We start from the raw sequence: 15,024 nt of genomic DNA on the forward strand, positions 1-15,024 counted from the left end.
GGGGCCTGCACGGCGGGGAAAAGGGGGGACTACTGGTGCGGGCAGCCGGCGGGCGGCCTGAGGGAGAACCCACTGAGCAAGGGGGCAGGCCCTGCAGGCCACACTAAGTGGGAGTCTGTATTTATTTAAAACCCCAGTGCTGTCGCCATGATGTCTTCTTACGCTGGAACGTCAGCGTACTGGAAAACAGCTTCTGCGGTGACAGACGAACGTCCGCCTGGCGTGTAAGTGGCTGCCCGGCCGCTCCTCCCGCTCCCTGTGCGGCTGCCAGGCGTGCTCGGCTGGGTCCCACCCAGCAGCCCCATTTTAACTTCATCACCTCTTTGAGGACGTGATCCTCCGAGACACTTGTGTTCTGAGGGACTCAGGGTTGGGACTTCAACATAGGGGTTCGGGAGGGGCCCATGATCCAGCTCGTAAGAGGCTGCTACCCTGCTTTGCACGTATTGTGATGCAGTGACTCTGTGCTCCCTTAAACATGGACACAGTGCGCCTCAGAGCCACGCCTGTCTTCCGCGCACCAGAGGGATGAGATGAACTTGGGGAAGTTTCTTCCCCCAAGAACTGTAAACAATTCAGAAAATGTATAGAGATAATTAGAAGCTGAGGTCTGAAATGATTTAATGTTCTTCCTAAAACAACTGAAGTTGTAAAAAGAAGTAAAAGGTGTTGCTAAATGGTTAGTATTAGATTACCTTATACCACTAAGGAGAGGAAATCTTTGTGGAAGCCAGTTTGTCATGGTAGGTGATAATGAATATTACAGAATGATCTGGTTCTTCAAAGTATTGCTAAACATTTCTGTATAAAACGCTGTTTCCTTCTGCTTGGAGCACTTCATCCCTCTCCCTGGCCTACACCTCAGCTTCGTCAGAGAAACCTTTGCTCATCACCCTCCTGCTGCTGACAGGGCACCTTCCCCTTTTCTTCGAGGGACTTCTCACCATTGGAATCACCTTATTTATAGGAACTGGATCGGTGTTGGTCTCACCCCTACGTTTTAGGGGGACCACAGTCATGTCTTTTGTGTTCACTACTTTGACCTACAGTTCCTAGCAAGCCTTTATAAATATTTGTAGAATAACTGAACCAGCAGAATGTGCCCCACTACAACTAAATTTGTCTTTTGGTTATAATTCTGTGCTTGGGAAATTGAGCTAATTTCTGTTTGTAATTTTGTCTAGAATGTGGCCGATCAGATTGCATTTCAAGTTGCTGGTGGGCTAACAGCCCTTGAACACATTCTTCAAGGAGCCGTCTCAGCCACCAATGTGAACACAGTTTCGCGAATTCCTCCTAAGTAAGTACAGTTTTTTTATCTGTCTTTCACGTTTCATTATGAGTCATTTCTGCTCGATGGTTTTTATATGGGAGACCACAAGAAAGCTGTGTGTTCAGGCTTGAACAGCAAAAGCTTACATTCCCCATTAGGGAGAAAACCAGAGGTGCTTGCCTTCACTTACAAAACTCAAATTGAGCCTCAAAAGCCTTATACGGGAAATCTCTCTGGTCTGCAACCTTCTCTACTCCTAAATCAGGAAGAATTGGTAAACTCCGGGGCAGTCGTAACTGCTTACAGAAATGGACCGGAAACAAATACTAGTAAGAGAAAGCTAACTTTTTGTACTGCGTACAAAACAGGTGAGTGAGTCCATTAACAAAGGCCTGAGTGTGACATTTGAAGTCCCTTGCATACAGGAAGAGCAGTCGGAGGTCAGGGTCACCATTGGCTAAGTCCCAGCCCAGTAGCTGGGAATGCAGATGCCGTTGGGTCTTTAACTGCAAAGGGCTCTTTATCATCAGGTTCCCACGCAGCCCGAGACCTGCGCCCGGCCCCTGTTCTCCGTGCCCCTCTGTCCCCTGGCCACCTGGGGATGCCGACAGCGTGGCCTCAGAAGTATGGTATTCCTGAGCGTCACATGCACAGTTTCTGGATATTTGGAGAGTTTAAATGATAATTTTTGATAAAAGTTTATTTTATCACTAGGAAAGCTTTATAACAGCACAACAAAAGTAAGCGCTTCATTTGTCCATTGGCTACAACAGAAAAGAAATTCCAAAAATATGTTATGTTTTCCTCTGGGAGACATTTCGGTAAAGAGAAATAGCACCAGCTCCGGGGTCAGACAAGCTGCCAGTCCCCTGCCGGGGGGGACTCGGGCAGCTGCCGCAGCGCGTGGCCGCGTCCCCTCCGCGGTGCCCGACGGTCGCATCCGCCTGGCAGTGCCGCTCTGCGGGGCCCTCGGAATGGTGTGTGAGTCCCCGTGACCCGTGACGTGCCCTCCAGCTGCTGAAGTTGTCGTCTTCCCTGGTTGAAGACAGTGCTGACTGTGTGATGTGAACTTCCTGCCACGTCACCTCACTCGGTTTTCTGCTTTCTGTGCATTTCATGACGTTTCTGTCTACAAGCTCCTGGATAGTGAAGGGTGTCTCTTTTTTTTCCTGCACCGACAAAGTAGAGATTAATAAAGAGGGTGTAAGTGTCCTTTAAAGAGGAGGTGTTTGTGAGAGTCAGAAAGTGCCGTGTCGGGCCGTTCCCTGCCCCTGAGAGCGGGCTGCCCTGTCGGAATGGAGAGGTGAACCCAGAGCCCCTGGGACTGCTCATGTGTGTGAGACGGAAGGTCCAGGGAAGGCCCAGCAGTGACGTCTGAGAGGTGCTGCAGCGTCTCCATGCTGCCGTAAACGCTCCTTTCAGGCCTTACACTGGGTACAGAGATGGGGCGCGTTTGCTGTGGGGGCGACTTCCTGTCAGGGGCTGGGGGGGACAGTGTGGAGTGGAAACCGCAGGCACCTTATGTGTCCGCCACGCCACGGCCCTCACTGACCGTTGATTAAATGGTATTGGACGAATCCATTGTTAATCAGCAGTTCCTTTATTTATTTCCAGGCAGGGTCATTTTAAAAGATTGTATTTATTTACTTTTAGAGAGCGGAAGGGAGGAAAAAACATCAATCGGTTGCCTCTCACCACGCCCCTTACTGGGGACCTGACCTGCAACCCACGCCCGTGCCCGGACTGGGAATCCAACCTGCGACCTTTCAGGTCACAGGCCGGCACTCAATCCACTGAGCCACACCAGCCAGGGCAGGCAGGGTCATTTTAATATAATTCCGAATATCTATTTTTAGATCAAGGTTATGAAAAGTGAAGAATGTCCCCTACACAGTAAAAGTAAAAAACTGTTTTGCAAGCTCATTAGCCATAGTGACTGAGAAATACTCTTCCCCAGGTGACTTATTGCAGTGTCTTGTGTCTGCCTCAGAAGGCTGCAGGGCTGCGGTTGGCAGCTGCTGTCCCGCTAATAAGATTAAAGTAGAGAAATTAGTTGTGTCGATGTTAATCTGCTGTTGAGCACTGTGAGCCAGCTGGGTCTTCTCTGGAGCCAGCATGTTTAGCGGTGAATTTAAACTTACGTAACCAGATTCTCCTTAAGAACATATCTAAAGACATGCAAGTCATAACTGTCTGGTTATTAGACAAAATGGAGTTTAACACTAGAGTTTAAAATTAGTGCTTTGACGCTCCCCTACATTTTCAAATACATTGTCCTAATCTTTGAAGAGTAACGTCTTCTCAGAGGTTAATTTTGGGAAATGCAGAAAGTCTAATTAGGTTGATACTTAACATATATATGATTTCCCATCTAAAAGCAGAATGTGTCTCTGTGGAATAATTCAGTTGCCTATTCTAATTATAACAGTTTCCCCAATTAAACAAAATCCTTGAAATAATTCATTTACTTGAAGATTTCTCTAAGGGGTCCTTATAATGAGGGAAATTGTTTAATTAAAAAATTAATAGTAGTATTATTCAGACGTCACATTGTAGACTGTGATATGCAGTGTATCATCACTGGGATCGTTCCGTCGCGTGTGACACAGACAGGAGCATAGGATGCTGTACCCGACATCCCCGCAGCGGAGCGGGCAGTCAGGTGGCGTGGCAGCCTCCCGGCCTGCGGGCCCCACGGCCAGGGCAGGCAGGGCAGGCAATGTGTTTCCACCACCACCACCACACCCACGGGAGGAAGTGTCCTCTTCACACGGAGCACACACGGACCCAGCTGCCTCACTGCCCACTGCAAACGACCAAAGTCCACCTCAGTGGTCACAGAAATGTCAGAACTGTATAATCTCTCCCTTGTGAAATGCCCAGCATCATTCTTCTGTGCCCTAACTTCTTGCTGAGAAGACATTTTTTTTGTTAACCAAGACCTAGTTATCTACTTGTACTATTTTAACATCTTCCAATTTTATCAATAAAACAACAGGTTTAAAGGACTTCCTATATGAAACACCACATGTGAAACTTCTTGCAAATACATTTTCTATTTCAAATACTGTTTTTTTCTCTGCTTTTATTCAGTATATTTTATTCTGATCAGTATTATACATCTAAAATTTATGGTGCAACAGACTCTTTGAACATTATTAAAATGAGACTCCACTTGGAGATTTTCTCCCTTGTGACAGTAAATAAGTTTATAAACATGATCCGCTGACATTCTATGTCTGTTAGTGGTCTGTAAGCGCTCTGCTGTTTTATAACTTGAAATTCATTGGTTGGATAATGCACACTGGAGCCTTTCTGCTTTCTGTAGGGATGAGCTAAGCGAGAGATCAAATGCTATCCTTTGTGTTTGCAAATGAGAGCTGATTTTACTTGTTTTAAAATTTAAAATAAGTTGAGCCCTGGCTGCTGTGGCTCAGTGGATTGAGCGTCGGCCTGCGAGCCCAGTGTCGCTGGTTCGATTCCCAGTCAGGGCACATGACTAGGTTGCACGTCAGGTCCCCAGTTGGGGGCACGAGTGAGAGGCAACCACACAGTGACGTTTCTCTCTTTCTCCTTTCCCCTCTAAAAAAATAAATAAATAAATACAAATAAACAAATAATAATTTTTAAAAAATTTTAAATACGTTTTCCACATGTTTTCTAAGCTGGATAATGTCATTTCTTTACCTGTTTTAGGTGAGGAAAAGAGTATTATATTCATTCAGTCAGTCTCTGTGTATTTTCCAGTTCCTGCTAGGGACCAGAAACTGTTTTAGGTGTTCTGGTTACATCACAGAATATAAGTTCATAAATGTGCAAAAGATTTGAAAAGGTGCTTCATTGATAAAAGATACACAGATGGCAAATAAGCATGTGAAAAAATATCAGCATCACTAGGAAATAAAATAAAACTGCAGTAGGCTACCTCGTCATACCTACTACAATTGCTTAAAATACCAAACTGAAGCCACCAGGTCCTGGCAAGCCTCAAGGCCCACGGGGCTCTCCCCCTGCCAGCCCAGCGGGAGTGCGCGGTGGTCCAGCCACTTAGGGCAAGTCTGCAAATGTCTCAAAGGGACACATACACTTACTACATGGCTTAGCCGTCCCCGTCGTATGTCGTTACCACGCAGAAATAAAACGATAGTTTACAGCAGCTTTGTTCTTACTTGCCCCAAACTGGAGACAACCCTGCTATTCTTCAACTGGTGAACGAATAGCAATCTACAAGCACAGAAAGTACCCATGCAATGCAACGCAACGCCGTGAAATGATACAATATAACATAATATAATACAATATAATCAGATAGAAAAAGGACGAACCTCAGGCGCTGCTGTGCTAAGTGAAAGAAGCCAGAGTCAAGAGGCTGCATGTGGGACGGTTCCCTTTGTATGACGTCTTCAAAAAGGCCGAACTAAAGAAATGGGAAACAGATAAAGGGTTGTCCAGGGTTGTGAGAGGAGCTGACTGGAAAGGGGCCACCCAGGGGGGTTTGGGGAGCCGAAGGTTCAATATCCAGCAAATAAAAGGCACATAGTTATCAACGTGCAAAAACTTAGGGAATGTCCTTCCCACAAGACGTTCCTATGGAATCTCATAGAGAACAAGCTTCAGCCAAGCCAGTGACTACAGATACATCAATGTACAGATTGGTGGTGAGCATCAGATATATAATTATAGCACAAAACCTGAAGATTAAGAGGCAGACTAGTATAACATGACTGTGTTGAGATAGAGCAGCTAGCGTAGCCTCATTGGAGGTGAGGCGTGGGTATGGGATATGCCAAAATATTTTTTTAAGTCTATTTTATTGATGATATTGTTACAATAGTTCCAATTTCTTCCCCTTTGCTCCCCTCTGCCCAGCACCGCCCCACAAGTCCATGCCCATGGGTCGTACATACAAGTTCACTGGCTTCACCCTTTCCTATATTATTCTCTTTTTAAAAAATAATTAATTTTTTTTAAACAATAAAGAATAACAATCCCTCCCTCTCAGACTTACGACCCTTTATAATCTTATAAAGGACAGTGGGCGAAGGTCTCGAGCTCCTCTGGCTCCTTCAAGCTGGACATGGCCGTCGTCCGACCTACCCATGGGTCCAGAAATCCCTGATAAGAGTGGGGGTGCGGAGGGGAGGGTGGCCTTCCCACATGGGGAAGGATCGTGCAGCAAAATGTTTTTAACAGTTTTCAGTAATTGTAACTGGTGTTGATAGTATTAATTTTGTTATTCAGAAACTGTTGTGTGTTGCAATGTAGCATAAAGCAAATGAGAAATTTTGGAAATTCTAATTCTGCCATTCTTGAGGCCCTTAAGGACCGATATTCTTGGTATCAAAAAAGGGAGAGAGAACTGTAAAGTATAAAGAAAAGAAATTCCTTACTGCTTCCTGATTTCGAATCTGAAATAGCATGAATTCATAAGATATTTTATTTTTAAGTGAGGGTGGGGTTCCTGCCTCCGTTTAGTTTAATGAGTGTGTGAGAAGGGGAATAGTGGGAAATGTGGCTAACTGATGTGTTAATATATTCCACAGCTGCACATTCTCGTAGATTCTGCCCCCTCAGACATCTCTGTGCACAGCCAGCTCCGCTTTGCACCGCGGACTCCCCAAAGGACGGGTCAGCCGAGGAGGACTTGGCCTGGAAGTTGCTTAGAGTCGTTGTGTAACAGAATAGCCTTTTCAGAGGTTTCACACAAGTCTCAGTTTTCAGCCTCAGGAATCGGACTGCAGGTTTCTTTCAGGCCACAGCTCCTGCAGGGCAGGCCAGGCCCCTCTCTGGGGGCTGCTCACTCCCTGGGTCCAGTTAGGGCCGCAGAATTCCAACTGCAGTTTACAGCTCTGGAGTTTCAGAAGAATCTTTAAAATAATATCTAAAGAAGTCAGTTTAGAGCTTTACAAAGACAAAGCATAATTTCAGAATGATAATGCAAATAAACTGTGCACCATTTATTAAATGCTTAATGTAAACGAAGGGAACTTGGTAAATTATAATAGGATGGGGCCTGGTGTTTAATGCCCCAGGCAGTTACTTTAAAGTGTCTGCTCTCTTGACATCAGTGTAAGTAAGACAGTCCTGATAAGTCGTAAGGACTGCAGACTGCATTAGGGTATAAACTCTGTACTTCCTAAGTTACAGTGTCAAAGCCTCTGAGGCTGCAACGCCCTGGGGCTTTTCTATGGAACTTTTTAATAACATCTTAGGTACTAGTCTCAGTATCTGAGGTGTCCTGCACTTGTGTTCCGTTACGGTCGGTGTTCCTGTTCTTATTACCAAAACGCCCAGTTTTATGATGTCTTTTCTGGCCTTTGTTTTTCAGAGGAAACATGTTCAGTGAGAAGACAGGCATAAGACTCACTCATGTTGTCACGATTACTTGGGGCAGAAAGCCTTGATCACAACCCAGTCACAGCGTAGTTTTGACAGAGTGGGACAGTAAGATGTTAATGTCTTCTGAGAAGATAATTTTAAAATCTGGGGCTTCCTGGTTGATGTTATAAAAAGTGCTTCCAATTATTTGAGTCTTAAGTTCAGGGAGGGCTGCTTGGACAGACCACCCATGCCGGGTTCAAAGAAGCGCTCTTCCTGAGACAGGTGCCCATCCCACAGAGCCTGCCTTTCAGACGGGTTTTGCCAAGTGGGTGAGTTTTTGCTGACCCAGAGACTTCTGCCCCCCTCCCTCTTCTTTTGTCATCAGAAAGTGGCTTCTTTGAGGAAGTTTCCTGGCAGATTGTGAGCATGATCTTGCAGAGGCGCGCGTGGCATTGCTCCCTGTGGCACCAAGTGTGCTGCTTCTGTGCGCAGCTCCGAGGGCGTGAGGACAGAAGCCCACACCGTGTGCGGTTTGCTTTCGTGTGTGTGTTTATGCCGTGTGACGTCCCACAAAAGGCATCAGACAGAGATGAAAAATCAAGGCCATGAGTGTAGGTCCAAACCCAAGGGAAAACAGGGTACAATTACAAAGCTGCAAGGGTCCACACGTCACCCTGACCTAGCACGCTCATTTCTAAAGCCTTTCGGGACCTCCAGTTTTATATATTAATGCTACTGCAGAGCTGCAATACACAAACAACGTGATATTGGCATGGTGCTTGACAGAGTTATCGATTAGACTAGGAAACCGGGGAATATATCCTGTGTATTACGATAAAGGTAGCTTTTCAAACCAGAAGAGAAGAGGTGAATTATTTAGTAATGCCTTTGAGGTGGGAAATAAATTCAGGCTTCTGCCTCACACCAAAAGAAATTCTAAATGATTTGATAGTTAATCATAAAAACCATAAAATTACCACATACAGTGATATAATTCAAGAAAAAACAACTACAAATGACTGGATACAAACGTATAATTAGCTCATCTCATAATGAAGAAGTTTTTAAAAGATAAAAGGAGAAGAAAAAATATGTAAAGTTGTGTAACTGCCATACATAAAAAATACCTTAAAATAATGTAAGGAAAATGAAAGGCATTAGGTAAGCTGGAAAAAAATATTAAGAACATGTATTAACTCTCTGTTATAGTCATAATGAGAGAATTTTATAAATCATTAAGAAATAGATGAAAACCTCCAATAACAATTTTATAATAGAGTACAAGAATAATTAACAAAGGCAAGTATAAATGGTAACTTACTTTGGAAAAAGTAAAGTAAATCCTTACTTTATATCTTATCCCACCATCATTTTTATATTGTGGATTTAAATGTAAAATCTATTAAAATATTAGCAATAAATGTAAAAGAATATTTTTATAATCTTGAAGTCGAAAGAGCCTTCTAAATTTGACAGGAAATCCAGATGGGCTAAAGGAAAAGTTTTAACAAATTTTATCAAATGAAAGTGAAATATTCTTTATGACAAAAAAATTTAGATAAGCAACAAGCTGGAAAATTTATTTGCAAAATGTGATAATAAAAGATTAACACATGTGTAATTGGCAAAGAGCCTTGGAAATCAGCAAGTAAGAAACCTCCCCCACTAGAAAGGTGGGTAAAAGGTTCACAGTGATAACTCAGGAGGGTGTAAATACACATGGCCAGTGAGCACCTAAGATAGTCTTTATTCATACTACTAATAAAATAAGTGCAGCCTTTAACAATACCATTTTTAGCGGTCAAATTGGTAAAGATTTTTTTTTAATGAGATTATGCATTGTTGCCAGAAGCACAGAGAAACTTTTTCTGGGAGTATAAATTGGTTTAAAACATTTTCTTCAGGAGGGCAATTTGGGTTTGGCAGAGTGTACCAAAAATCTTAAAATGTTCATATCCTTTGACCCAAATTATCATCCCTAGAAATGCATCCTTAAGGAAGAAGCGTGATGTGTTCTGTGCAGGCATTTGTGACCTTGGCTTGTGTTGTCAGGCACCCCTGTGTTGCGGAGTTCCCAAGCTCAGAAGACCCTCCCGCGGTGGGATCTGAGAGCGCCAGTCTTCCCGTGTCCTGTGTGGGCTGTGGCCTCAGCCTCACGCCCCATCACACCCTCTCCAGGCCTTCATTCCAGGCCTCTGCTCTGAACCCCTGTATTCAGTGGTGCCCAGCTTTCAGCAGCCTGTTATTTATGAGAATAGATGCAGCCATACAGACCAACAGGTAGTTCCCAGTACGCCAGGGCTCCCTTCTCCGTCTCCCCCTAGAGCATCGGGGAGCTCGTCTGCCCTGTGCACCTCGCGCAGGGCCTACAAAACCGTGGCGCTTGGGTGTTTGCTGGGTGCGCGAACGCTCACGCAGCGGTTCTCAGGCCGGTGCTGCTCAGCTCCTGCACAACAGAACTGCCCACCGAGCCTCTGAAACATGCAGACGTCGAGACCCCTCCTCACCCCCCAGCGTGTCTTGGGGAGAAACTGTGCTCGGTCCAACTTTAGGAGCCTATTCCAGAGCAAAGTTCTAGACTCGAAGGTGCATCAGAATTACCTGCAGAATTCGTCACAACACAAATTGCTGGACTTGGCCCCTGAGTTTCCATTCAGTAGCTCTGGGTTGGAGCCTGAGAATTGGCTTCTCTAGAAGGTTCCCAAGTGGTAATTGATGCTGTGGATCCATGGATCAACTTCATGAACTATTGTCCCAGAGGAGTGGCTGCAAGGGCCCGAAATCAGAACGTTGCGATGTGGCACGTCAGCAGCCGGGGTGACCAGGCTCGCCTCGGGCGGAGCAGGTTCTCATCGGAGTTGTGAGAGCACCCAGAAGAGCACCCACTGAGTTATGGTTCCACACGTTCTTTTAAAACAGTGGCATGTGTATTTTTTTAATCCCTAAAAGAAAAACTTTCGGATCAACTTGAACACAGGCTGTTGCCCTCTGTGGGCACCCGGGGTCCGCATCCATGTAGCGGCTAAGCTGCTGTGGGGCTCACCCCCCTGGCCCCCCTGCGCCTGCAGTCTCTGTGGATTCTGTCTCCCAGGGAGAAAGCTGCCCCTCCTGGGTGTCTCTCTTCCCCCCTCGTCCCCTTTATCCTGGGCCAGGAGATCGGGCATTGGGGGCTTCGATGGACCCTTTTTCTGGGTATTATCGGAAAACTTTCATATCCCAAAGTTCCTGGGTATTATAATCTTAGATTATTAAGACAATGTTCCGTTGTCCGCTGCTGCCACTGAAAGATCGGTAAGAGGCAAGTATTAGGTGCTAACGACACTGGGCTTTGGATAACAATCACAGCCCTTTACTTCCAGCAACGGGCCTTGCACCTAATGTCTGGCCTGGTTTTTTAGAGTGAGTTCTGTCGTGTGCCTGTTTCTTTGCACCATTTATTTTCTGTATTTTCAGCATTTGAAGGAGAGTTGCTGAGGTTTCATAAACGGTGTTTTCCCTCCTGTTAGGTCTCTCTGCAGTGCAGTCAGCGTTTACAGCCTCACCTGCAGTAACTGCTCAGAAAACTGCACCGATGTTCTGTTCAGTAACAAGATTACCTTCTTAATGGACCTCCTGATCCACCAGCTGGCGGTATGTAATATTCCTGCTTTGAGTTAGAAGCAGTTAAGGTTTGCAAAATCGTCTCTGTGGAGGAAATGAAAAGAATTTCAGCTTATTTACTCTCCTGATGAAAAGAACTCTAGGCAGCCGGTAGAGGGGAACAGGGACCAGCAAAGAAACCTCTTAATTTACAAATGTCACATTGGACTCTCCTAAGTTCCAGTGTTTAACAATAACACACTTGTCACACTTGCCGAGAACCTGAGTTCACATGATTAGATTGGGGCTTTGGAGCCGGGCGACCTCAGAGCCGAGCCTGTGGGCCCGGAGGGAGGGGGAGGGTTCGGCACCTCTCTTGCCAGCTTAGTTAAAAGGGCCAATTTAAAAGGACTTTGTGACGGCCCTTGGCTTTTTTTAAACCAAGAAGCTCTTCTGTCAGCTGTGCTTTTGAAATAGGAACAAGCAGCCGATTTTAGCCTTAAGTTTTACTGCAGTTTGCAGATGTGGAGACAGGTAAGCTCAGTGCAACGGTCTGTGGTGTGAGGCTGTCGGCTGCAGTCTCCAGAGCGCAGCCCTGGGGCCAGAAATTCCTGGTGAAGCGTCGGAGCCCCTGAGGTATTGGCACAGAGTCGCTCTCAAGCTGTAAGTTTACAGCGTAGATTTATTTTTCAGGACCAGTTTACTTTTACTCAGCACGTCGTTCTAATAGTTCTTCCTAAGCTGCCTGCCCTCTGTTCTCTTTCCTCCTCCATCTGGATAATTTCTACACACCCTTCAGACCCCCGCGGAGACACAGCGGCACCTTCTTCCCGAGACCTTCCCCAGCCCGGTGTGTGCCCCTCGGCGCACGGCTGCCAGAGCGCCCGCAGGAGTTGTCGTTAGCCATTTACTTGTCCATCTGCCCCAGCAGCCCACACCGTCGCACTATAAAGTTACTAAAAGGATATCATTTAGGATTTTGGCTGCATAAAATATATAAGCAGAGACTGGAAGGCATAAAGAATATATAAAAGGGTAATAACATTTGGGATAAAATTTAATGTCCTCTTTTTAAGTATTGTTTGTAGAAATTTCATAAAGATAATGTTGAAGACCTATTAGACATTCCTATATAATTTTTTTTATTCTTTCACTCCAAGTAAATTATCATGATACGTATCTGTTATGAGTTCTGTTTTTATGTACAATATAACGTGAGCTTAGACGTTTTATAAAACATGGGTGGTGAGTGGACTGTCGTATGTCTCATGACGGTTTGGCCGAAGGACACAAAATCGTGACGACAGTGCGGGAACCTGTGTCTGTGCCGGAGCCTTTCCCCTGTGCGCTCACACTGTCCTGTTGGTTCTCGTTCATATGTGACCCTTGTGGGCACAGCACACAACCTAAAAGTGGGTGAAACCAACCTCACAGTGTTACAGCTCAGTTGGGTAGAATTACCTCTGACTGCGTACTGAGGTATTGCATGTTTTAAAATTCTTGGGGCTCACCAGTTGAAAGTTGCTGCTCTGAACGGTGGTCACTTTGTCACAGGGGCTCCAGAGTAAGTACAGTGAGCACACGGACCAGAGGCCCTGCCACCCTGACATGGGCATGTCACTTGAGTGAAAAAAAGCTTTATTTGAAGGTATTGACATTTTTGAAGGATGTTTCACTGCAGCGTAAGCCAGCTTGTACTGACTCATGTAAAGTCCTGCGTTCAAGCCCCACCCCTGGTGCCACCCTCTGCTCTAGGATAGGCTGGGTTATGCTAGTCACCGTCCGAAGGACCTGTGATCCATGGGAGCCTACGCTGCAGGAGGCCTCGGCCGTGATGACCTTGGCTTAGGAGTGGCTCTGGTTGGACATAGCTTGTGACCAACTGTCTGCAACAAGACTGTTCCTAAAGAAGTTACTTACATGGAATATCTAAAATAATAAGACAATGGAGAGGATATTTGCTTGCGCTTATAAAGATTCAAGGGACCACCTGTTCTGTGCCTTTTCATAGAGCTGCTGCAGGTACGCAGTCCGTGAGCCGCAGGCTGGTTGTCGCCAGGTGAGGGTGTGTGTGAAGGGCAGCAAGCACTTCACCAAGCGTCTGTCTCTTGATCATCTTGCTCGAACTTCTTAGTAAGTGGAGCGTGTCGGCAGGTGCAAAAGCCCAGGCTTGGGAATGTGAACTTATTGCTCAAAGGCATGTGATCTGTCAGAGGGGACTTGCATACAGACACCCTTCCTTGCACCCTTTCTCGACAGCGGGAAGGGGCCCATCCTCTCTATGGACACGTGAGTCCTCACAGAGCCAGTGTCCCAGGCCACGGCATGGCTCCCCGCCTGGCACGTGCATCCTGGCCTTCGCACGTCAGTCGTCCCTCGCTGACGGCTGACCTTCACGCCCAGGGGTGCTTCTCCTCGCAGTGGTAGGACTCCCACTTGGAATTGCGGCTGTGATAGCAGATGACACCCTGTGGGGCTTTCCTGTGCACCAGACGCTGGTCTAAGGCCTTATATGTGGTGACTCATCAGACACGACGGTTACCTTCATCTCATAGCTGAAGAACTGAGACGCGGGTCGTCTGAGGCGATGTCGCTGCAGAACCCGGACCCGAGCCCGGGTTCCGAGGCCTCGTCCCAGCTTTTCGTGACTAGTTAGTTACTTCCTGGAAGCTGTGCACAGATCCAAATATGACCCAATGTGTTAGGAAAAACTCTTTGCCATTTTGTAATGAGAAATACAAATTTCATTCTAATAGAATGATTTAGAGTCGATATTTTAAAAATTCACTTTAACAAGAACGGTGCTGTCAGTTTACCAATTATTTGTTTTCTGAAGACATACAGATTTTTAATATATTCCATTGAATGAATGATACTTATTGAGCACTTAGTATATGGCTAGGTACGAGCTAAGCATTTTCTGTGTATTAGCTTATTTAATCCCTGTGATCAGGTACTGTTGTTACCCCTGTTTTACAAATGGAACATCGAAGCTTAGGGTAGTAACCTGCCCAAGGTCACCCTGTGAGCGAGGGCAAAGCTCAGGTGCGCTCGGCCCTCTGACTTCGCAGCCAACACTTGGGCATTCAGGGAGCTGCTTCTAGAATTTCAGAATCAGTTGTGATTCCAGAAAGTTCCACATCATCCCTGTCCACTTCTGGTGGTTGTATTTAAACACAATTACTGTATTTCTTTCCATCTAGGTTTATGTTCCAGATGAAAATAATGCTATTTTGGGAAGAAATACAAATAAGCAAGTTTTTGAAGGCTTGACAACTGGACTTCTCAAAGTCATTGCTGTGGTTTTTGGCTGCCTGATTGCCAATCGACCAGATGGAAACAGCCGGCCAGCTACACCAAAAATATCCACAGAGGAAATGAAAAACAAGCCCTCCCAAGGTGATGCTTTTAACAGCCGAGTTCAGGACCTCATCAGGTAAAATTGCCAGGTTTCTTAGAACTTTCTTCTTTGTTAAAAACTTACGTTACGATCATTTCTGTCTCAGAGCCGATGTGATGGGGGTGGTTCTCACAACACCATCCACAGATTCTGGGTAGAGAGGAAAATCTTACTAATGAAAAGGAACACAGCTAGTGCTCATCAGTCGTTCCTGATGTTTAGGGATTTGATGTTTGAACATGTTGTGTCCCAGCTTTTGTATCTGTTGCTATCAGTGCTTTTCAACTCAAAGAATTCCTGAGAATTCTCCTGTCTGAAATCACCTCTGGTTATAAATGTAGCTTCAGATTTAAAACAACAATAACAGATACCCCTCGTGGAGCCAGCAGTACGTGTGAGGTATTGTATAGAGGCCCTGCAGCCCTGTTAGGGTAGCATTTCTAATTCAGAC

General features: G+C 45.6%; 1 protein-coding gene across 3 annotated transcripts in view; it reads left to right on the top strand.

Annotated features, from left to right (window-relative positions):
* The window catches only part of SCAPER (S-phase cyclin A associated protein in the ER), a 115,382-nt gene that overhangs the window by 63,185 nt on the left and 37,173 nt on the right, over positions 1-15,024 (top strand). For all 3 annotated transcript variants that reach the window (XM_090263625.1, XM_090263626.1, XM_090263624.1), the window contains 3 exons: positions 1,185-1,300; positions 11,101-11,224; positions 14,377-14,609. In XM_090263625.1, coding sequence (XP_090119751.1) covers positions 1,185-1,300; positions 11,101-11,224; positions 14,377-14,609 — 473 coding nt within the window. The remainder of the gene's footprint in view (positions 1-1,184; positions 1,301-11,100; positions 11,225-14,376; positions 14,610-15,024) is intronic.

The sequence above is a fragment of the Furipterus horrens genome, unplaced genomic scaffold, assembly GCF_987537825.1.
Source record: "Furipterus horrens unplaced genomic scaffold, mFurHor1.1.pri manual_scaffold_16, whole genome shotgun sequence".
Lineage (NCBI taxonomy): Eukaryota > Metazoa > Chordata > Mammalia > Chiroptera > Furipteridae > Furipterus > Furipterus horrens.